Raw genomic sequence first — 24822 nt, 5'->3', positions numbered from 1 at the left:
CCGTTTAAAAAATTAGCCACATTAGCATAAATAGTCTAAACAGCGCCCCCATCCCCAACAGGTTAAAGGGGTCCAGGCCAATTGGCAAAATAGGTATTATAGCCCAAGGAGTGGCTGATGGACCTCTTCGGCTAGCCGGGAGATGGGCCTAGCATAGGCTAGCTCCAGGCTAATTGGTGCTTGCTTCGGGACATAGAGATTAGCCAGGAGAAGCCAATCGGATAGCAGCTAGCTAGCTACGATGATCCAGGTGAAGAGGTTCAGAGCTTGCGGTAGGAATCTGGGGATATGGAGAAAAAGAAGTCCGATAAGCTCTGGGTTGAATCGCGTTGTGCAGACTGGCAGGAGTTGTCCGGGCTAAAGGTTAGCCGATGGCCACTAGCAGTGGCTAGCTGACTACTAACTAGCAGCTAGTTAGCTGGCTAGCTTCTTTTGGGGGTTCCGGTTCTAGAGTAAAGAAAATAGCACATCCATACCACATTGGGTGAGGCGGGATGCAGGAGAGCATATTGAGGTTGGGGTTAAGAAAAATATAAAAAAAGATATGCGAAGAAAATAGATCTAAAAAAATATATACATAGGACACGACAAGATGAAGACAAAAGACGCCTGACTGCTACGCCATCTTGGAATGAAATTGAATTTAGAATTTAGTGAACGATGAGGAGCAACTTTGCCGGAAAGCTGAAGAACATTGTTAGCTCTTATAGCTCTCAAGCTGCTTGTTGTATCTGGTCATTCAAATCATGTTTTGGACGTGTCCTGACCTCGTGTGTGTTGTGTGTGTGTTGTAGAGATTGGTCCTGCATCTGTGATGGTGGGGAACCTGGTGTCTGGGAAGAGGATCGCTATGGCCAGTGGCAGAGACCTTGGACAAACTGATGACAATGACCAGGTAACACATTGTTTGTGTATTTCTTCCCCCTGACATACACACAGGATTTTATAATGTGTTTTAAACTGTGATGGATTATAGTTATTACACAGTCTGTGATGTCATATCATGTTGTGTGTTCTGTAGTTCCTGTTCCTGTCAGAGGTTCTGCAGTGGAGATCTCAGACTACGCCTGAACACATCCTCTACACACTGCTTAGCTCCCGGGTAACACACACACACAAACAAACAAACATACATGCATGCACATACACACACAGCAGTGGGGGCTGGAGTAAAAGGAACAGAGTCAAACATGTGGTTTCCATATGTTTGATTTGTTTGATACCGTTCCACGAATTCCGTTCCAGCCTTTACAATGAGCCTGTCCTCCTATAGCTCCTCCCACCAGCCTCCACTGACACACACACACACTTATGCCATGGAATTGTTAAGAACTCTGATTGGTTTGGACTCTGATTGTTAAGGATTCTGATTGTTATGGACTCTGTTATTTACTCTGATTGTTTACGGACTCTGATTGTTACAGACTCTGATTGGAATCTGATTGTTACGGATTCTAGTTGGACTCTGATTGTTACGGACTCTGATTGTTAAGGACTCTGATTGTTACAGACTCTGATTGTTACAGACTCTGATTGGAATCTGATTGTTACGGACTCTAATTGGACTCTGATTGTTACGGACTCTGATTGGACTCTGATTGTTACAGACTTATTGTTACGGACTCTGATTGGACTCTGATTGTTACAGACTTATTGTTACGGACTCTGATTGGAATCTGATTGTTACGGACTCTGATTGGACTCTGATTGTTACAGACTCTGATTGTTACGGACTCTGATTGGAATCGGATTGTTACGGACTCTGATTGTTACGGACTCTGATTGGACTCTGATTGTTACGGACTCTGATTGTTAAGAGCTCTGATTGGACTCTGATTGTTACGGACTCTGATTGTTACGGACTCTGATTGTTAAGAACTCTGATTCGACTCTGATTGTTACGGACTCTGATTGTTAAGGACTCTGATTGTTAAGAACTCTGATTCCACTCTGATTGTTACGGACTCTGATTGGACTCTGATTGTTACGGACTCTGATTGTTACGGACTCTGATTGTTACGGACTCTGATTGTTACGGACTCTGATTGTTACGGACTCTGATTGTTATGGACTCTGATTGGAATCTGATTGCGCTCTATCACTCCATCTTTCTCTAGGGAGCGGTGTCTAGTTCTCTGACGTGTCTTCAGCTCCATAAGAGGGCAGAGAGAGTTGCTGCTCTGCTGCTGGAGAGAGGAGGACTACAGGAGGGAGACCACATAGCACTTGTCTACCCACCAGGTAACACACACACACACACACACACACACACACACACACACACACACACACACACACACACACACACACACACACACACACACACACACACACACACACACACACACACACACACACACACACACACACACACACACACACACACAGAGAGAGAGAGAGAGCATATGTGTACGCCCACATACACTCTTCACTTCTCTCTCCTATGTGTGTTACAGGTATAGATCTGATTGCAGCGTTCTACGGTTGTCTGTATGCTGGCTGTGTTCCTATCACGGTCCGACCGCCCCACCCACAGAACATCTCAACCACACTGCCCACGGTCAAGATGATCGTAGAGGTAAGAGGTCAATGACTGTGGTAAACTAGAGGTCAATACTGCCCAGGCAACCGGTAGAGAGGAGGTAGAAGAGAAAGAGAATGTAGAAGCATCTCTCTCTCCATCTATCTCTCTCTCTCTTCATCTATTTCCCTCTCTCCCTTCATCTATCTCTCTCTCTCTTCTTCTATCTCTCGCTCTTCATCTGTCCCTCTCTCTCTCCATCTCTCTCCCTTCATCTACGTATCTCTCTCTCTCTCTCTCTCTGCATCTATCTTTCTCTCTCCCTTCATCTATCTCTCTCTCCCTCCAGGTCAGTCGTTCGGCCTGTGTGATGACCACAGCGGTCATCTGTAAGCTGCTGCGGTCCAAGGAGGCAGTCGCCACAGTTGACATCAGGAACTGGCCTCCCGTCCTGGACACAGGTCAGCCCTGACCACATGTACTGTATCTGTCAGGCTGTTAGCTGGATGTTTGTACTGTATCTGTCAGGCTGTTAGCTGGATGTTTGTACTGTATCTGTCAGGCTGTTAGCTGGATGTTTGTACTGTATCTGTCAGGCTGTTAGCTGGATGTTTGTACTGTATCTGTCAGGCTGTTAGCTGGATGTTTGTACTGTATCTGTCAGGCTGTTAGCTGGATGTTTGTACTGTATCTGTCAGGCTGTTAGCTAGATGTATGTACTGTATCTGTCAGGCTGTTAGCTGGATGTTTGTACTGTATCTGCCAGGCTGTTAGCTGGATGTTTGTACTGGTGTATAACTCAATCAATCAATCAATCAATCAAATGTATTTATAAGCCCTTCTTACATCAGCTGATAGCTCAAAGTGCTGTACAGAAACCTAGCCAAAAACCCCAAACAGCAAGCAATGCAGGTGTAGAAGCACGGTGGCTAGGAAAAACTCCCTAGAAAGGCCAAAACCTAGGAAGAAACCTAGAGAGGAACCAGGATATAAGCGGTGGCCAGTCCTCTTTTGACTGTGCAGGGTGTAGATTAGAACAGAACATGGCCAAGATGTTCAAATGTTCATAGATGACCAGCAGGGTCAAATAATAATAATCACAGTGGTTGTAGAGGGTGCAACAGGTCAGCACCTCAGGAGTAAATGTCAGTTGGCTTTTCATAGCCGATCATTCAGAGTATCTCTACCGCTCCTGCTGTCTCTAGAGAGTCTGTCTCTAACTGAATATTATTGTGTTATCAGATGACCTGCCAAAGAAGAAGTCTCCAGCGCTGTATAAGCCCTGTAACCCTGATGCCTTGGCCTACCTGGACTTCAGTGTGTCCACTACTGGCATGCTGGCTGGAGTACAGGTAACATTAAGCCCTAACATCTGACCCCTAACCCCTGTTCTGACCTTTAACCCTACCTGGACTTCAGTGTGTCCACTACTGGCATGCTGACTGTAGTACAGGTAATATTAAGCCCTAACCTCTGACCTCCATCCCTGACTCTTATCCCCTGCTTTTTCTGGTGGCTAACATGGTTTGTGTGTGTGTGTGTGTGTGTGTGTGTGTGTGTGTGTGTGTGTGTGTGTGTGTGTGTGTGTGTGTGTGTGTGTGTGTGTGTGTGTGTGTGTGTGTGTGTGTGTGTGTGTGTGTGTGTGTGTGTGTGTGTGTAGGTGTCCCATAATGCAGTGGGAGCGTTCTGTCGGTCAGTGAAGCTGCAGTGTGAACTGTATCCCTCCAGAGAGGTAGCGATCTGTCTCGACCCCTACTGTGGCCTGGGCTTCGTCCTCTGGTGTCTCTGCAGGTACACACACACACACCGTAGCACATGCACAGAGACATGCATGCACGAACACACACACACACCAATTCAACAACAGTTTCAATGTCCAACAACTGACTTCCCGTCCTAACCTCTACCTCTCCAGTGTGTACAGTGGCCACCAGTCGATCCTGATCCCTCCAGTAGAGTTGGAGTCTAACCCAGCCCTGTGGCTGCTCGCTGTCAGCCAGCTCCGAGTCAGAGACACCTTCTGTTCCTACAGCGTCATGGAGCTCTGCACTAAAGGACTGGGCCTGCAGACAGATGCACTGAAGGTACACACACACTAGAGTTCTCATCACACACGTGCTAGAGTTCTCACCACACACACACTAGAGTTCTCATCGTGCACACACGCTAGAGTTCTCATCACACACATGCTAGAGTTCTCATCACACACACGCTAGAGTTCTCATCACACACACGCTAGAGTTCTCATCACACACACGCTAGAGTTCTCATCACACACACGCCAGAGTTCTCATCACACACACGGTAGAGTTCTCATCACACACACGCTAGAGTTCCCATCGCACACACGCTAGAGTTCTCATCACACACACGCTAGAGTTCCCATCGCACACACGCCAGAGTTCTCATCACACACACGCTAGAGTTCCCATCGCACACACGCTAGAGTTCCCATCGCACACACGCTAGAGTTCCCATCGCACACACGCTAGAGTTCCCATCGCACACACGCTAGAGTTCCCATCGCACACACGCTAGAGTTCCCATCGCACACACACTAGAGTTCTCATCACACACACGCCAGAGTTCTCATCACACACACGCTAGAGTTCCCATCGCACACACGCTAGAGTTCCCATCGCACACACGCTAGAGTTCTCGTCTGGCCTGAAAATTCGAGCCCAGTCTTACCCAAGCTCCGTTGAAGGCCGAGCCCAGGACCAGTCTGACATCACAGAAATGCAATGAGACTGAACGTGAAATAAAATCCTGATTTCTAGAAAACAGTATATTAATTTAAACTGGTGATGAGAACAATGCAGCGGAGGCGGGCGGCAGCAGAGTGAGGAAACAGAGAGAGGAAAACTGACCTTAGTTATCATCAACTAAATGATGACAATATTGGAATAAATGCAATTGAAGGCATGTATGAAATTGTTGCTTATACTGAAACTCCCAAATTCATATTCAACCGTTATACTAATTTAAAGCAATAGCTGTGTGTGGTCAATGATCGGTGCATGATCCAATCAATGCAATGCATGTTTTATTCCGAAATTACATTTGGATCAGTTATGGGTTTACTTTCAAAGGTCCAGCAAATGCACATTAGCAGGGCAGTCATATAGGGTGCATTTCATTTGTATGTATCTGCTTTAACAGATGCCATTCTGAGATGTGCTGGTTGTCGGGTCTTGTGGATCATCATTCTCCAGAACGCACTCTAGTCTATTCGTATTGCAATTTGAAACATTTCAATGATCAGAAAAATAAGTATAATCATAATTTCTCTGGCCCAGCCAATATTGCAGTCTTGGCGCTGCTTGTGTCTGCTACTGAGACAGAGAGCAGTAGTAGACAGTTTTTATTTCGTAACACGGAAAGCTTGAAACCCGCCCGGCACGAATCAATTCAGATAATTTGAGGCCCGGCCATCGGGCCCCATCGGGTTCGGGCTGAGAATGAGAACTCTTACACACATCCACAAACACACACAATTCAAATGCAGGGAGAACTGAAAGTGCTCTTTGTAATGTCTTTGAATTGACTCAGTAAACAGTGTGTTTGAGGCCTGAGCTGTTGTCTAATTGGTTGCTGATGGACAGACGGGGTTTATTTTAAGAGATTAACTTTCGCCATGGAAATCGCCATGGAAACTGGGAGCTGACTGAGACACAAAAGGAACAGATCAAGGACCAAACCGCAGCTTTATATAGTCATCAGCAGGTGGGATGAAGGTGGGGTGAGAGGGAGGATGAGAGGGAGGATGAGATGGAGGAGGTAGGATGATAGATGAGAGGGAGGGTGAGAGGGAGGATGAGAGGGAGGAGGTAGGATGATAGATGAGAGGGCGGATGAGAGGGAGGGTGAGAGGGAGGATGAGAGGGAGGAGGTAGGATGATAGATGAGAGGGCGGATGAGAGGGAGGATGAGAGGGAGGAGGTAGGATGATAGATGAGAGGGCGGATGAGAGGGCGGATGAGAGGGAGGTAATGATTGAAATGTTGTGTATTTATATGTAATACACTCTCTTTCCCTCTCCTCTTTCCCCCCTATCCTCTTTCCCCTCTCTTCTCTTCCCCCTCTCTCCTCCTCTCCCCCTCTTCTCTTCACCCCTCTCTCCTCCCTCTGTTCTCTTCCCCCTTTCTCCTCCCTCTTCTCTTCCCCCTCTCTCATCGCACTTCTCTTCCCCCCTCGCTTCTCTTCCCCCTCTCCTTCCCCTCTCTTCTATTCCCCCTCTCTCCTCCATCTCTTCTTCCCCCTCTCTTCCCCTCTTTCCTCCCTCTCTTCTTCCCCCTCTCTTCCTCCCTCTCTTCTCTTCCCCCTCTCTCCTCCTCTTCCTCTCCAGGCGCGGGGCCTGGACCTGTCCCGTGTGAGGGCGTGTGTTGTGGTAGCAGAGGAGAGACCCAGGATGTCTCTAACACACTCCTTCTCCAAGCTGTTTAAAGACCTGGGCCTGCACCCCCGATCTGTCAGCACAGCATTCGGCTGTAGGGTCAACCTGGCTATCTGTCTGCAGGTAAGGCTGTGTGTGTGTGTTTGTTGTATGTGTTTGTTGTGTGTGTGTTTGTTGTGTGTGTATGTGTTTTTGAGTGGGTGTGAGTGTGTGCGTGCGCGTGCGTGTGCGATAACATGGTCACCCTGTCCTGTGATTGGTTACAGGGCACCTCCGGACCAGACCCTACTACAGTTTACGTGGACATGAGAGCTCTGCGACATGATAGGTATTTCTGCCTGTCAGTCACAGCAACAACCAATCAGATTAACCAATTAACTTGAATAACAGTTTGTTTGTCTCTCAGGGTTCGGTTGGTGGAGAGAGGTTCTCCTCACAGTCTCCCTCTCATGGAGTCAGGAAAGGTGGGTCCTGTGTTATGTTTGAACATTTACCATCAGAAAGTTTCATGAGTGTACTAAGACTGAGTAAGACTCAGCTTCTAGATATCTTGACTATGTGGTTCAGTAAGACTCAGCTTCTAGAGCTCCTGACTGTGTGGTTCAGTAAGACTCAGCTTCAAGAGCTCCTGACTGTGTGGTTCAGTAAGACTCAGCTTCTAGAGCTCCTGACTGTGTGGTTCAGTAAGACTCAGCTTCTAGAGCTCATGCCTGTGTGGTTCAGTAAGACTCAGCTTCTAGAGCTCCTGACTGTGTGGTTCAGTAAGACTCAGCTTCTAGAGCTCCTGACTGTGTGGTTCAGTAAGACTCAGCTTCTAGAGCTCCTGACTGTGTGGTTCAGTAAGACTCAGCTTCTAGAGCTCATGCCTGTGTGGTTCAGTAAGACTCAGCTTCTAGAGCTCCTGACTGTGGTTCAGTAAGACTCAGCTTCTAGAGCTCCTGACTGTGTGGTTCAGTAAGACTCAGCTTCTAGAGCTCCTGACTGTGTGGTTCAGTAAGACTCGGCTTATAGATCTCCTGACTGTGTGGTTCAGTAAGACTCAGCTTCTAGAGGTCCTGACTGTGTGGTTCAGTAAGACTCGGCTTCTAGAGCTCATGCCTGTGTGGTTCAGTAAGACTCAGCTTCTAGATATCTTGACTGTGTGGTTCAGTAAGACTCAGCTTCTAGAGCTCCTGACTGTGTGGTTCAGTAAGACTCAGCTTCTAGAGCTCCTAACTGTGTGGTTCAGTAAGACTCAGCTTCTAGAGCTCATGCCTGTGTGGTTCAGTAAGACTCAGCTTCTAGATATCTTGACTGTGTGGTTCAGTAAGACTCAGCTTCTAGAGCTCCTGACTGTGTGGTTCAGTAAGACTCAGCTTCTAGAGCTCATGCCTGTGTGGTTTAGTAAGACTCAGCTTCTAGAGCTCCTGACTGTGTGGTTCAGTAAGACTCGGCTTATAGATCTCCTGACTGTGTGGTTCAGTAAGACTCAGCTTCTAGAGCTCCTGACTGTGTGGTTCAGTAAGCCTCAGCTTCTAGAACTCCTGACTGTGTGGTTCAGTAAGACTCGGCTTCTAGAGCTCATGCCTGTGTGGTTCAGTAAGACTCAGCTTCTAGATATCTTGACTGTGTGGTTCAGTAAGACTCAGCTTCTAGATATCTTGACTGTGTGGTTCAGTAAGACTCAGCTTCTAGAGCTCCTGACTGTGTGGTTCAGTAAGACTCAGCTTCTAGAGCTCCTGACTGTGTGGTTCAGTAAGACTCAGCTTATAGATCTCCTGACTATGTGGTTCAGTAAGCCTCAGCTTCTAGAGCTCCTGACTGTGTGGTTCAGTAAGACTCAGCTTCTAGAGCTCCTGACTGTGTGGTTCAGTAAGACTCAGCTTCTAGAGCTCCTGACTGTGTGGTTCAGTAAGACTCAGCTTCTAGATCTCCTGACTGTGTGGTTCAGTAAGACTCAGCTTCTAGAGCTCCTGACTATGTGGTTCAGTAAGCCTCAGCTTCTAGAGCTCCTGACTGTGTGGTTCAGTAAGACTCAGCTTCTAGAGCTCCTGACTGTGTGGTTCAGTAAGACTCAGCTTCTAGAGCTCCTAACTGTGTGGTTCAGTAAGACTCAGCTTCTAGAGCTCCTGACTATGTGGTTCAGTAAGACTCAGCTTCTAGATATCTTGACTGTGTGGTTCAGTAAGACTCAACTTCTAGAGCTCCTGACTGTGTGGTTCAGTAAGACTCAGCTTCTAGAGCTCCCGACTGTGTGGTTCAGTAAGACTCAGCTTCTAGAGCTCCTGACTGTGTTGTTCAGTAAGACAGCTTCTAGAGCTCATGACTGTGTTGTTCAGTAAGACTCAGCTTCTAGAGCTCCTGACTGTGTTGTTCAGTAAGACAGCTTCTAGAGCTCCTGACTGTGTGGTTCAGTAAGACTCAGCTTCTAGAGCTCCTGACTGTGTTGTTCAGTAAGACAGCTTCTAGAGCTCATGACTGTGTTGTTCAGTAAGACTCAGCTTCTAGAGCTCCTGACTGTGTGGTTCAGTAAGACTCAGCTTCTAGAGCTCCTGACTGTGTTGTTCAGTAAGACTCAGCTTCTAGAGCTCCTGACTGTGTTGTTCAGTAAGACTCAGCTTCTAGAGCTCCTGACTGTGTTGTTCAGTAAGACAGCTTCTAGAGCTCATGACTGTGTTGTTCAGTAAGACTCAGCTTCTAGAGCTCCTGACTGTGTGGTTCAGTAAGACTCAGCTTCTAGAGCTCCTGACTGTGTTGTTCAGTAAGACTCAGCTTCTAGAGCTCCTGACTGTGTTGTTCAGTAAGACTCAGCTTCTAGAGCTCCTGACTGTGTTGTTCAGTAAGACTCAGCTTCTAGAGCTCCTGACTGTGTTGTTCAGTAAGACTCAGCTTCTAGAGCTCCCGACTGTGTTGTTCGGCTGCAGCTCTCTACAGATAGACCAGAATATCTCATATATGCTTTAGATGGAGAAGAAAGCATTGTAACGTAATTATTGTTACTGTTTCAGATCCTACCTGGTGTCCGCATCATCATCGCCAACCCAGAGACTAAGGGACCCCTGGGAGACTCCCACCTAGGAGAGGTCAGCATACACACACACAAACTGATTGATTTAATAAACTTGTTTCAGGATTTTATGCTGCCCCAGTAAAGATGCTAGAGAGATAGAGAGATAATTTAAAATGAATTTCAATCTCTCTCTCTGCCCCTCCCTTCTCTAGATCTGGGTGCACAGTGCCCATAATGGCAGTGGATATTACAGTGGTTATGGAGAGGAGGTCCTTCAGTCTGATCACTTCACCTCCAGACTCAGCTTCGGAGACACATCCACCGTCTGGGCTCGCACCGGATACCTGGGCTTCTTACGACGTACTGAACTCACTGATGCCAGCGGAGGTATACACACACACAAACTCACACACAAAAACACACATAAAAACATATACAGACACACATTATTCGCGCACAGACATACACACACATCTTTCTCTGTGTTCCGTCCCCAGAGAGACATGATGCGCTGTATGTGGTGGGCGCGTTGGAGGAGGCCATGGAGCTGAGGGGGATGAGGTATCATCCTATAGACATCGAGACCTCCGTCATCAGGACGCACCAGAGCATCATGGAATGGTACGTCACTAAACATCAGAAACAACACTAAAGCTGTTCCTATTTCTGTTCTTTATATAGGTAGAACCACTATAGTTCCAAATGACTCATCTGTGTGTGTGTGTGTGTGTGTGTGTGTGTGTGTGTGTGTGTGTGTGTGTGTGTGTGTGTGTGTGTGTGTGTGTTGTGCGACAGTGCGGTGTTTCCCTGGACTAACCTGCTGGTAGTTGTGGTGGAACTAGAAGGCTCGGAGCAGGAAGCCCTGGACCTGGTTCCCATGGTGACCAAGGCAGTGCTGGAAGAGCATTACCTCATCGTTGGTGTCGTCGTAGTAACGGACATCGGGGTGATCCCCATCAACTCTCGCGGGGAGAAGCAGCGCATGCACCTCCGAGATGGCTTCCTACAGGACCAGCTCGACCCCATCTACGTGGCTTATAACATGTAACCCAGCCGCCCCATCCGGGGGGGAGTGGGGGTGTGGGTGGATGTAAGAGAGGGGGATGTGTGTGTTAGCATGTGTGTGTATGCGTACGTGCGTGTATATCGCTGGTGTTGTTCATTTCAAATCAAGACGTACTGTATTTTTGAATCTGCACATGGTCATATGGTGTGGTGCCAGTTGTCTGATCCTTTAGTTGTGCTGTGGTGGAGGTATGGCTGTTTCTACACCCCCGGTTAAACCTGACACCTAGACAGGAAGTCGCTGTACAAAGCCTTAGAGGAACACTGTGTACTGACTACACCACTGGTTGTTAGGAGAGAGAGAAAATATCTCTGAACATATCTGTTATCTTAATGAAATAGACATGAAAAATTAAGTTATTAAAGTATATTGTCAGAAAAAGACAGGGGGTTCAGATTAGTGTATAAATATAAATATTGTACATAAACAAAATTATCTATACGGCGAGAACTGAAACACACTGAGGGCCTGTTATACAGCTTTCTCCACCTGCGGTGTGTGTGTGTGTGTGTGCGTGCGTGCGTGCGCGTGAATGAATGTGATACAGTGCACTCCTCTTATAAGAATCACATACATACTTAACGATTTGTTTCCTAAAGCCAATTAACTCCTAAATGCCAAGTTAACCTGTTAGAAGTACACAATTGTTTCTATCCAACATTGTTTGACCATTATAAGCATTTTATTATGGTAATATGTGATTCTGCGAAGAGAGCCCAGTAAGTAGCAGAGGAAATTAGTAGTTGTTAAGCCCAGCTCTGGACCAGAAACACGAGATACATTTGAAATGTTAGCCTATTCCCTTTAAGGTGCACTGTTGGGACCATGGTCATAAATAGGACACTATATACAAAAGAAGCCCCCGTTTGGGACGCCTCCACAGTAAAGTGTTCTAACAAAGAGAAAACAAAAGAGTTTAGAAGAAATGTATTTATCAGTCATAAAATGATCACTTATGGCCTCTTCTATGTTATCAGTCTATGTTATCAACTTTTCTGTGAAAAACATAATTTCATGTTACTGTTTATTGCCATGAGTATTGTCCTAGAGGCAGAACTGAGTGGTTTTTTCTAGATGGGCCAGCTGCGAAGTCAAAATTGTCTATAATGAAAAAATTCATGAAATCAAAAATGTGCTTTTTTGGGCTTAATTTAAGTTGAGGGTTAGGCATTAGGGTTAGCAGTGTTGTTAAGATTAGAGTTGAGGTTTAAAATCTGATTTTATTCCAGTTAGTGACCACTCTGCAGAGCTGCCTCTAGGGCAAGACTCATGACAGTAAATGCCAACCTGCTAATTTTAATAAAATAAAATCACATTTTATTTGTTACATGCGCTGAATACAAAAGGTGTAGATCTTACCGTGAAATGCTGACTTACAAGCCCTTAACCAACAATGCAGTTCAAGAAGTAGAGTTAAGAAAAAAATGACAATATAAATGAAAGTAAAAAATCTAATCAAAAGTAACACAATAAAATGACATAACAATAACAAGGCTATATACAGGGGGTACCGGCGCCGTCAATGTGCAGGCCAGTTGAGGCAATTCGTATGTGTAGGTAGGGGTGCACCTAATGCACCTATTTGTTTACGTTCAGACTCCTGAGTTTGTTTTATCATCATAATCACAACACATCTCATTTTAATTCATGTTTTCAGCTACTTTTGTCTCAGAGCTATAATATAATGCCATGTATGAAAAACACACATATCATGACGTATTTATTTTCTTGTTATTCTGTACTAGAGAATGGTGATGGTACTATTTTTTTATTTTTTATTTAACCTTTATTTAAATAGGCATGTCAGTTAAGAACAAATTCTTATTTACATTGACGGCCTACCCCGGCCAAACTCTAACGCGGACGATGCTGGGTCAATTGTGCGCCGCCCTATGGGACTCCCAATCACGGCCGGTTGTGATACAGCCTGGAATTGAACCAGGGTCTGTAGTTACTACTCTAGCACTGAGATGCAGTGCCTTAGACCACTGCGCCTCTCGGGAGCCCCCTGACTGTGTGTTAGAGAAAGAGGAGTCTTGTAGGTAGGGTTAAGCCTGGTACAGAAACTAGAGAGGTGAGAGAGGTGAGAGAGACTGCATTTTGGGTGTGTGCGTGTGCGCGTGCGTGCGTGTATTGTGTGTAAATAGTGTTGATTTTGTATGGTACAGGTGTGTGTGATTGTTTTGTACACATGATGAAAATCTAAAAATGACACTTTTATAAGAGCCTGCCATTGGCTCAAGATCACACTATACAGTGCAATAAAGTGCTTTGATTGGTTAAGCCGTGTCTGGTGTGCTGTTATTGCTTCAAATACTTTGAGTGGTGCTCAGTGGAAAGAGAAAGGAGTTGCACAAGTTCTAGGATCAGTTCCCTTTACCAATCCTTACCTGAAGTAGTAGGGCAGGGTTTCTTATTGAGTGGTTAGTCAAGGGGCCGGAGCATAATTACATATAACTTGTAGACTGCAAATTTACCACAAGAAGCCCAAATAGATATTGGACTAAAACCTAATCATTTCAAACCTTGCTTACATTTGTATACAATTGCATACACAAAACATTATGAACATCTTCCTAATATTGAGTTGCACCTCCCCTTTTCCCCTCAGAACAGCCTCCATTCGTCAGGGCATGGACTCTACAAGGTGTCAAAAATGTTTCACAGGGATGCTCGCCCATGTTGACCCCAATGCTTCCCACAGTTGTGTCAAGTTGACTGGATAACCTTTGGATAGTGGACCATTCTTGATACACACGGGAAACTGTTGAGCATGAAAAACCCAGCAGCGTTGTAGTTCTTGACACACTCAAACCGGTGCGCCTGTCACCTACTACCATACCCTGTTCAAAGGCACTGATTGAGGTGGATTTAACAAGTGACATCAATAAAGGCTCATAGCTTTCACCTGGAACTGTGAAAACAGAAAATCTCATGGGACATCATAAATTAGGAAACAGCTTTACAATATCTCCCAACCAAGTGGTTTGTCTAATTTATGCTTTGGCTACAACTTCAAGTAAAGGACCAGTGGTGTAAAGTACTTCAGTAAAAATACTTTAAAGTACTACTTAAGTCGTTTTTTGGGGTATCTGTACTTTACTATTTTTTTATAACAACTTTTACTTTTACTTAACTTCATTACTAAAGAAAATTATATACTTTTTACTCCATACATTTTCCCTGACACCTAAAAGTACTTGTTACATTTTGAATGCTGAGCAGGACAGGAAAATGGTCCAATTCAGAGTTGGAGTTGGTAGAATATGAGTTTGAAAAATGTGATTCTCATTGGACAGGCACTTCCAAAGCTCTGAGAGTATCACTCTTGTCATGACTGTCTATGATAATTTAAATAGGTCACATCAGTTTGCAATGAATAACTTCAATCAGACCCCCTCTCACCCACAGAGGGGGAAGTTTCCTAATTTAGTGGGGGTTAACGATTCACTTCCTGTTGTAAATCAACTGAGAAGATCCAGGCCTGTGCTCTCAAAATTCACCAAAGGAATGTGCTTTGTCTCAACAGACCTTGTCCCGCTGAAACTCTACCATGTTCAAAGCGAATACTGGAACAATATTTTTAACGTAGAACATGGGGAATGGTCAGAGGCGATCTATAGAACACTAATGTCATTTTGTTTGTTATTTTGTGATGCCATTAAAAATGTTATAACGGAAATACCGTAACTTGGAAAGTATACCCACCTACGTAGATGAAGTTTCCATACTATGGGTTGTGCATGTAATATGAAAATTTATATAAGTGTTTTTGTTAACCTCTCTGGGATATGTGGGACGGTAGCGTCCCACCTCGACAACAGCCAGTGAAATTGCAGGGTGCCAAATTCAAAACAACAGAAATCCCAATAATTAAAATTCCTCAAACATACAAGTATTTTCCACCATTTTAAAGATAAACGTGTTGTAAATCCAGCCACAGTGTCCGATTCCAAAAAGGTTTAACGGCGAAAGCACGCCAAACGATTATGTTAGGTCAGCACCTAGTCACAGAAAACCATAAAGCCATTTTCCAGCCAAGGAGAGCCCTCACAAAAGTCAGAAATAGCGATTAAATTAATCACTAACCTTTGATGATCTTCATCAGATGGCACTCACAGAACAGTTTACATTAAAACACAGTTTACATTGGCGCGTTATGGTCAGTAATGTTATGCTTCCAAAACATCCGGTGATTTTGCGGAGAGCCATATCAATTTACAGAAATACTCATCATAAATGTTGATGAAAATACAAGTGTTATACATGTACTTAAAGATCCACTTCTCCTTAATGCAACCGCTGTGTCAGATTTCAAAAAAACTTTACGGAAAAAGCACACCATGCAATAATCTGAGTACGGCACTCAGACACAAAAACAAGCCATACAGGTACCCGCCATGTTGTGGAGTCAACAGAAGTCAGAAATAGCATTATAAATATTCACTTACCTTTGATGATCAGAATGCACTCCCAGGAATCCCAGTTCCACAATAAATGTTTGTTTTGTTCGAAAAAGTCCATCATTTATGTCCAAATACCTCCTTTTTGTTCGCGCGTTTAGGTCACAAATCCAAATTCATGAGGCGCGAGCAAACAAAAAGTCTAAAAGTTCCGTTACAGTCAGTAGAAACATGTCAAATGATGTATAGAATCAATCTTTAGGATGTTTTTATCATAAATCTTCAATAATGTTTCAACCGGAGAATTCCTTTGTCTGTAGAAATGCAATGGAACGCAAGCTAACTCTCACGTGAACGCTCATGGCACTCTGCCAGACCTCTGACTCGTTCAGCTCCCATTCCCCCCTCCTTCACAGTAGAAGCATCAACAAGGTTCTAAAGACTGTTGACATCTAGTGGAAGCCTTAGGAAGTGCTATATGACCCCGTTTCCACTGTATCTTGGATAGGCAAAGAGTTGAAAAATTCAAACCTCAGATTTCCCACTTCCTGGTTGGATTTTTTCTCAGGTTTTTGCCTGCCATATGAGTTCTGTTATACTCATAGACATCATTCAAACAGTTTTAGAAACTTCAGAGTGTTGTCTATCCAAATATACTAATTATATGCATATTCTAGCTTTTAGGACTGAGTAGCAGGTAGTTTACTTTGGGGCACCTTTTTATCCAAGCTACTCAATACTACCCCCCTGTCCCAAAGAAATTAATTCAAGAGATGGTATCTCTTTAATGAACTGCTCTTGTGGTGCCCCCAGATCCTATCAGGTAACTTTTAAAAACAGTTAGTTAATTAGATAAATAGCATTCTGCTGATTAATGTTAAAGTCAAGTCAAAACACTCTCCATCTTGTCTTTCTCTTCCTTTCTCTCTCTCTCTTTCTCTGTCTCCTTTAATCCACTCTCCTTTCATAGGCAATACCATGACTCCTTTTTTTTTACCCTCTCAGGTCATTAAACCCTCCAGGGACTTTGTGACAAAAGTGGTTGTGTAATGAGTAACCTTGCCTAAGACTGAATAATTTCCCTTAACCCTAACCCCAGCCTTATTCTCAATCTCTCTCTCTTTCTCTTACTCTTTTTCTCTCTCTCTCTCTCTCTCCCTGTGTCTCTCTCTCTCAATCTCTCTTTCTCAAAGTCATACGAATGTTGTTATGGTATAAAATCATTCTTCATCATCACATTAAACTCGAAAATGACTGAATGATATGTGAGGTTGACAGAGCACAGCTGAGATGGGTTTATCACTGGAATGTCCAGCTCTCTTCCTTTTACCCTCTCCCCTCTTCTTCTCCTATTTTCACTCTATCCTGTTCTCTCCTCTCAATCTACTCTCTTCCCCTCTCCCTTTCTTTGTTCTTCTCTTCACCCCCTCTTCTATCTTTCTCTCCCTCTCTTCTATCCTCTCCTCCTTCTCTCTCCTCTCTTCTCCTTACAGGAATTTATTAGAGTACCTGTGCTGGGACATATCTGGTTCCTAAGGCTACAAGCATGTAGAGTGTAGTTCAGGTGACGGCCACTAGAGTTCACTGTGATGGTGCTGTGAGCTGAAGGGGGTAGAGGGAGAAATGACCGCCCAGGTAGTATCGGCCTAGGCTACATGTTCTTCACTCTGACACTCAACTCGTACCTCTTAGTACTAGTCCTAACAAACTAAATTACTTTTAGAGTACTCAGATCTGACTCTCAGATCTGACGCTCTCTCTCTCTCTCTCTCTCTCTCTTTCTCTCTCTCTCTCTCTCTCTCTCTCTCTCTCTCTCTCTCTCTCTCTCTCTCTCTCTCTCTCTCTCTCTCTCTCTCTCTCTCTGTCTCTCGGTCTCTCTCACTCACTCACTCACCTACTCACTCACTCACTCACTCACTCACTCACTCACTCACTCTGTCTCTCTTGTTCTCTCTCAATCTCTTTCAATTTTCAATTCATTTCAAAGGGCTTTATTAGCATGGGAAACATATGTTTACATTGCAAAAGCAATTTAAATAGATAATAAACAAAAGTGAAATAATCAATAAAAAATGTACAGTAAACATTAAACTCACGAGTTTCAGAAGAATAGACATATTTCAAACTTCATGTTATGGCTATGTACAGTGTTATAATGATGTGCAAATTGTTAAAGTACAAAAGGGAAAATAAAGAAACATAAATATGGGTTGTATTTACAATGGTGTTTGTTCTTCACTGGTTGCCCTTTTCTTGTAGCAACAGGTCACAAAAATTGCTGCTCTGATGGAACACTGTGGTATTTCACCCAACAGATATGGAAGTTTATCAAAATTGGATTTGTTTTTAAATTCTTTGTAGGTCTGTGTAATCTGAAGGAAATATGTGTCTCTAATATGGAATCATACATTTGGCAGGAGGTTAGGAAGTGCAGCTCAGTTTCCACCTCATTTTGTGGGCAGTGTGCACATAGCCTGTCTTCTCTTGAGAACCAGGTCTGCCTATGGCGGCCTCTGAATAGCAAGGCTATGCTCACTGAGTCTGTACATAGTCAAAGCTTTCCTTAATTTTTGGTCTGCGACAGTAGTCAAGTATTCTGCCACTGTGTACTCTCAGTTGAGGGCCAAATAGCATTCCAGTTTGTTCTGTTTTTGGTCAATTCTTTCCAATGTGTCAAGTAAGTCTCTTTTTGTTTTCTCATGATTTGGTTGGGTTGCTGTCCTGGGGCTCTGTGTGGTCTGTTTGTGTACAGAGCCCCAGGACCAGCTTGCTTGTGGGACTCTTCTCTAGGTTAATTCATCTCTCTGTAGGTGGTGGCTTTGTTATGGAAGGTTTGGGAATCGCTCCCTTTTAGGTGGTTGTAGTATTTAGCGGCTCCTCTCTGGATTGAAAATATGTGTGAGTATCGGCCGAATTCTGCTCTGCATGCATCATTTGTTTTTTTACGTTGTACACAGAGGATATTTTCGCAGAATCCTGCATGCAGTCTCAATTTGGTGTTTGTCCCATTTTGTGAATTATTGGTTGGTGAGTGGATCCCAGATCCCACAACCATAAAGGGTAATGGGTATAAAGGGTAATTTGACTTCAGATTCTAGTAGGGTGAGGCCGGGTGCTGCAGACTGTTCTAGTGCCTTTGCCAATTTGATATACATGTTGAAGAGGGTGGGGCTTAAGCTGCATCGCTGTCTCACCCTAAGGCCCGGTGGAAAGAAATGTGTGTGTTTTTTGCCAATTTTAACCACACACTTGTTGTTTGTGTACATGTATTTTATAATGTTGTATGTTTTTCCGACAACGGCTCTTTCCATCAATTTGTATGGCAGACCCTCATGCCAAATTGAATCAAAAGCTTTTTGAAATCAACAAAGCTTGAGAAGACTTTCCCTTTGTTTTGGTTTGTTTGTTTGTCAATTAAGATGTGTAGGGTGAATATGTGGTCTGTCGTACGGTAATTTGGTAAAAAGCCAGTTTGACGTTTGCTCAGAACATTGTTTTCACTGAGGAAATGTACAAGTCTGCTGTTAATGATAACGCAGATGATTTTCCCAAGGTTGCTGTTGACATATAACCCACGGTAGTTATTGGGGTCAAATTTGTCTCCACTTAGGTGAATTGTGGTGATCAGTCCTTGGTTTCAAATATTGGGGAAGATGCCAGATATTGGGGATGATGTTAAAGAGTTTAAGTATAGCCAATTTAAAATTGTGGTATGTATATTTTATCATTTCATTGAGTATACCATCAACACCACAGGCCTTTTTGGGTCAGAGGGTTTATATTTTGTCCTGTAGTTCATTCAATGTAATTGGAGAGTCCAGTGGGTTCTGCTAGTCTTTAATAGCTGATTCTAAGATTTGTAATTGGTCATGTATGTGTTTTTGCTGTTTGTTCTTTGTTATAGAGCCAAAAGATTGGAGAAGTGGTTTATCCATGCATCTCCATTTTTCATAAATAACTTAGTGTTGTTGTTTGTTAAGTGTGTTCCAATTTTCCCAGAAGTGCTGTTCCTTCTTTTTCTGTTGTGTATTTCTGTATTGTTTTAGTGTTTCACCATAGTGAAGGCATAGACTCAGGTTTTCTGGGACTTTCTTTTCTGGGTCTCTTTGTTCTCAATTTCTTTCTTAGGTTTTTGCATTATTCATCAAACCGTTTCAAATCAAATCAAAGTTTATTTGTCACGTGTGCCGAATACAACAGGTGTAGACCTTACAGTGAAATGCTTACTTACAGGCTCTAACCAATAGTGCAAAAAAGGTATTAGGTGAACAATATGTAAGTAAAGAAATAAAAACAACAGTAAAAAAGACAGTGAAAATAACAGTAGCGAGGCTATATAGAGTAGTGAGGCTACATACAGACACCGGTTAGTCAGGCTGATTGAACAACAACAAACAACCATTTGTTGTTGTTTTTCATTTTCTTAGGTTGTTTGTTTGCCATTTTTAGATTTGATAGGGAAGCTGAAAGGTCAAATATACTGTTTAGCATTTCTCCTATCAAGTTTACACCTTCACTATTACAGTGAAAAGTTTTTTCCAGGAAGTTGTCTAAAAAGGCTTGAATTTGTTGTTGCCTAATTGTTTTTTGGTAGGTTTCTATGCTACTTTCCTTCCATCTATAGTATTTCTTAATACTGTGCAGTTCCTTTGGCTTTGATGTCTCATGATTGAGTATTGCTCTGTTCAAGTAGATTGTGAATTTGCTGTGATCTGACAGGGGTGTTAGTGGGCTGACTGTGAATGCTCTGGGAGACTCTGGGTTGAGGTCAGTGATAAAGTAATCTACAGTACTACTGCCAAGGGATGAGTTGTAGGTGTACCTACCATAGGAGTCTCCTCAAAGCCTACCATTGACTATGTACAGACTCAGCATGTGACAGAGCTGCCGGAGTTGTGACCTGTTTTTGTTGGTTGTTTTGTCATAGCTGTGTCTAGGGGGGCATATTTGGGAGGGAATACTGTCACCGCCAGGTAGGTGTTTGTCCCCCTGTGAGCTGAGAGTGTCAGGTTCTTATCCAGTTCTGGCATTTAGGTCGCCACAAACTAGTACATGTCCATGGACCTGGAAATGGTTGATCTCCCCCTCTAGGATGAAGAAGCTGTCCTCGTTAAGGTATGGGTATACTATTGGAGGGATATACAGTAGATTGGAGAAGCTGTCCTGTACGGTGTGCGTAACTGGTGGCAGGGAAGTCAGACGCAGAAGAGCAGAACTAGCTAATAGCCGGAGCAGTTTAATTCCAAAACCAACGGCATCAAGAAAATAACAACTTGGGTACAAAACCCGACACGCACCAGTCAACATGTGCACAAGCACTTACAACAAACAATATCACACAAAGACATGGGGGGAACAGAGGGTTAAATACACAACGCGTAATGAGGGAAATGAAAACAAGACAAAACAAATGGAAAATGAATTGGCGATGGCTAGAAGACCGGTGACATCGACCGCCGAACACCGCCCGAACAAGGAGAGGAACCGACTTCGGCAGAAGTTGTGACATGTCCTCATTTCAGTATGAGGAGTAATATACAGTAAGATGGAGAAGCTGTCATCGTTTCAGTATGGGGATTCTATTGGAGTAATATACAGTAGGATGGAGAAGCTGTCATCGTTTCAGTATGGGGATTCTATTGGAGTAATATACAGTAGGATGGAGAAGCTGTCATCGTTTCAGTATGGGGATTCTATTGTAGTAATATACAGTAGGATGGAGAAGCTGTCATCGTTTCAGTATGGGGATTCTATTGGAGTAATATACAGTAGGATGGAGAAGCTGTCATCGTTTCAGTATGGGGATTCTATTGGAGTAATATACAGTAGGATGGAGAAGCTGTCATCGTTTCAGTATGGGGATTCTATTATAGTAATATACAGTAGGTAGAACACGAGGACACATTTTTCTGTTGAGATCATTTTCTTGTTAATTTCTAGCCAGATGTAAAATGTTCCTGTTTTGACTATTTTAATAGAGTGGGTTAGGTCTGCTCTATACTAAATTAGCATTCTGTTAGATGTGCCATGTGTTTCTCTCCTTCCTCCTTCAATGCTGTTAACTGTGCCATGTGTTCCTCTCCTTCCTCCTTCACTGCTGTTAGCTGGGCCATGTGTTCCTCTCCTTCCTTCTTCACTGCTGTTAGCTGTGCCATGTGTTTCTCTCCTTCCTCCTTCACTGCTGTTAACTGTGCCATGTGTTTCTCTCCTTCCTCCTTCACTGCTGTTAGCTGTGCCATGTGTTTCTCTCCTTCCTTCTTCACTGCTGTTAGCTGTGCCATGTGTTTCTCTCCTTCCTCCTTCACTGCTGTTAGCTGTGCCATGTGTTTCTCTCCTTCCTCCTTCAATGCTGTTAGCTGTGCCATGTGTTTCTCTTCCTCCACCCTCTGCTGTTAGCTGTGCCATGTGTTTCTCTTCCTCCACCCTCTGCTGTTAGCTGTGCCATGTGTTTCTCTTCCTCCTCCCTCTGCTGTTAGCTGTGCCATGTGTTTCTCTTCCTCCTCCCTCTGCTGTTAGCTGTGCCATGTGTTTCTCTTCCTCCACCCTCTGCTGTTAGCTGTGCCATGTGTTTCTCTTCCTCCTCCCTCTGCTGTTAGCTGTGCCATGTGTTTCTCTTCCTCCTCCCTCTGCTGTTAGCTGTGCCATGTGTTTCTCTTCCTCCTCCCTCTGCTGTTAGCTGTGCCATGTGTTTCTCTTCCTCCTCCCTCTGCTGTTAGCTGTGCCATGTGTTTCTCTTCCTCCTCCCTCTGCTGTTAGCTGTGCCATGTGTTTCTCTTCCTCCTCCCTCTGCTGTTAGCTGTGCCATGTGTTTCTCTTCCTCCTCCCTCTGCTGTTAGCTGTGCCATGTGTTTCTCTCCCTCCTCCCTCTGCTGTTAGCTGTGCCATGTGTTTCTCTTCCTCCACCCTCTGCTGTTAGCTGTGCCATGTGTTTCTCTTCCTCCACCCTCTGCTGTTAGCTGTGCCATGTGTTTCTCTTCCTCCTCCCTCTGCTGTTAGCTGTGCCATGTGTTTCTCTTCCTCCTCCCTCTGCTGTTAGCTGTGCCATGTGTTTCTCTTCCTCCTCCCTCTGCTGTTAGCTGTGCCATGTGTTTCTCTTCCTCCACCCTCTGCTGTTAGCTGTGCCATGTGTTTCTCTTCCTCCTCCCTCTGCTGTTAGCTGTGCCATGTGTTTCTCTCCTTCCTCCTCCCTCTGCTGTTAGCTGTGCCATGTGTTCCTCTCCTTCCTCTTTCACTGCTGTTAGCTGTGCCATGTGTTTCTCTCCTTCCTCCTCCCTCTGCTGTTAGCTGTGCCATGTGTTCCTCTCCTTCCTCTTTCACTGCTGTTAGCTGTGCCATGTGTTTCTCTCCTTCCTCCTTCACTGCTGTTAGCTGTGCCATGTGTTTCTCTCCTTCCTCCTCCCTCTGCTGTTAGCTGTGCCATGTGTTCCTCTCCTTCCTCTTTCACTGCTGTTAGCTGGGCCATGTGTTTCTCTCCTTCCTCCTTCACTGCTGTTAGCTGGGCCATGTGTTTCTCTCCTTCCTCCTTCACTGCTGTTAGCTGTGCCATGTGTTTCTCTCCTTCCTCCTCCCTCTGCTGTTAGCTGGGCCATGTGTTTCTCTCCTTCCTCCTTCACTGCTGTTAGCTGGGCCATGTGTTTCTCTCCTTCCTCCTTCACTGCTGTTAGCTGTGCCATGTGTTCCTCTCCTTCCTCCTTCACTGCTGTTAGCTGTGCCATGTGTTTCTCTCCTTCCTCCTCCCTCTGCTGTTAGCTGTGCCATGTGTTCCTCTCTTTCCTCCTTCACTGCTGTTAGCTGTGCCATGTGTTTCTCTCCTTCCTCCTCCCTCTGCTGTTAGCTGTGCCATGTGTTCCTCTCCTTCCTCCTTCACTACATTTAGCTGTGCCATGTGTTTCTCTCCCTTCTCCTTCACTGTTGTTAGCTGTGCCATGTGTTTCTCTCCCTTCTCCTTCACTGCTGTTAGCAGTGCCATGTGTTCCTCTCCTTCCTCCTTCACTACATTTAGCTGTGCCATGTGTTTCTCTCCTTCCTCCTTCACTGCTGTTAACTGTGCCATGTGTTTCTCTCCCTTCTCCTTCACTGCTGTTAGCTGTACCATGTGTTTCTCTTCCTCCTCCCTCTGCTGTTAACTGTGCCATGTGTTTCTCTCCTTTCTCCTTTACTGCTGTTAGCTGTGCCATGTGTTTCTCTCCCTTCTCCTTCACTGCTGTTAGCTGTGCCATGTGTTTCTCTCCTTCCTCCTTCAATGCTGTTAGCTGTGCCATGTGTTTCTCTCCTTCCTTCTTCACTGCTGTTAGCTGTACCATGTGTTTCTCTTCCACCTCCCTCTGCTGTTAGCTGTGCCATGTGTTTCTCTCCTTTCTCCTTCACTGCTGTTAGCTGTACCATGTGTTTCTCTCCTTCCTCCTCCCTCTGCTGTTAGCTGTGCCATGTGTTTCTCTTCCTCCTCCCTCTGCTGTTAGCTGTGCCATGTGTTTCTCTTCCTCCTCCCTCTGCTGTTAACTGTGCCATGTGTTTCTCTTCCTCCACCCTCTGCTGTTAGCTGTGCCATGTGTTTCTCTTCCTCCTCCCTCTGCTGTTAGCTGTGCCATGTGTTTCTCTTCCTCCACCCTCTGCTGTTAGCTGTGCCATGTGTTTCTCTTCCTCCACCCTCTGCTGTTAGCTGTGCCATGTGTTTCTCTTCCTCCTCCCTCTGCTGTTAGCTGTGCCATGTGTTTCTCTTCCTCCTCCCTCTGCTGTTAGCTGTGCCATGTGTTTCTGTCTCTCCTCTTCACTGCTGTTAGCTGGGCCATGTGTTTCTCTTCCTCCTCCCTCTGCTGTTAGCTGTGCCATGTGTTTCTCTTCCTCCTCCCTCTGCTGTTAACTGTGCCATGTGTTTCTCTTCCTCCACCCTCTGCTGTTAGCTGTGCCATGTGTTTCTCTTCCTCCTCCCTCTGCTGTTAGCTGTGCCATGTGTTTCTCTTCCTCCACCCTCTGCTGTTAGCTGTGCCATGTGTTTCTCTTCCTCCACCCTCTGCTGTTAGCTGTGCCATGTGTTTCTCTTCCTCCTCCCTCTGCTGTTAGCTGTGCCATGTGTTTCTCTTCCTCCTCCCTCTGCTGTTAGCTGTGCCATGTGTTTCTGTCTCTCCTCTTCACTGCTGTTAGCTGGGCCACGTGTTTCTCTTCCTCCTCCCTCTGCTGTTAGCTGTGCCATGTGTTTCTCTTCCTCCACCCTCTGCTGTTAGCTGTGCCATGTGTTTCTCTTCCTCCTCCCTCTGCTGTTAGCTGTGCCATGTGTTTCTCTTCCTCCTCCCTCTGCTGTTAGCTGTGCCATGTGTTTCTCTTCCTCCTCCCTCTGCTGTTAGCTGTGCCATGTGTTTCTCTTCCTCCACCCTCTGCTGTTAGCTGTGCCATGTGTTTCTCTTCCTCCTCCCTCTGCTGTTAGCTGTGCCATGTGTTTCTCTTCCTCCT

General features: G+C 44.8%; 1 protein-coding gene across 1 annotated transcript in view; it reads left to right on the top strand.

The window, feature by feature from the left end:
* Positions 1-13255, top strand: part of LOC129859046 (disco-interacting protein 2 homolog C-like) — a gene marked incomplete in the record, with an annotated part of 34161 nt that extends 20906 nt beyond the window's left edge. Inside the window, 15 exon segments of the mRNA XM_055928380.1 lie at positions 795-895; positions 1022-1102; positions 2118-2241; positions 2457-2578; positions 2871-2982; positions 3764-3873; positions 4182-4312; positions 4437-4605; positions 6870-7040; positions 7184-7245; positions 7324-7381; positions 9905-9979; positions 10119-10293; positions 10404-10527; positions 10702-13255. Coding sequence (XP_055784355.1) covers positions 795-895; positions 1022-1102; positions 2118-2241; positions 2457-2578; positions 2871-2982; positions 3764-3873; positions 4182-4312; positions 4437-4605; positions 6870-7040; positions 7184-7245; positions 7324-7381; positions 9905-9979; positions 10119-10293; positions 10404-10527; positions 10702-10954 — 1868 coding nt within the window.
* Positions 13256-24822: the final 11567 nt, after the last annotated feature.

Source organism: Salvelinus fontinalis, chromosome 7 (assembly GCF_029448725.1).
Source record: "Salvelinus fontinalis isolate EN_2023a chromosome 7, ASM2944872v1, whole genome shotgun sequence".
NCBI lineage: Eukaryota > Metazoa > Chordata > Actinopteri > Salmoniformes > Salmonidae > Salvelinus > Salvelinus fontinalis.
This window is presented reverse-complemented; position numbering and strand designations above follow the sequence as displayed.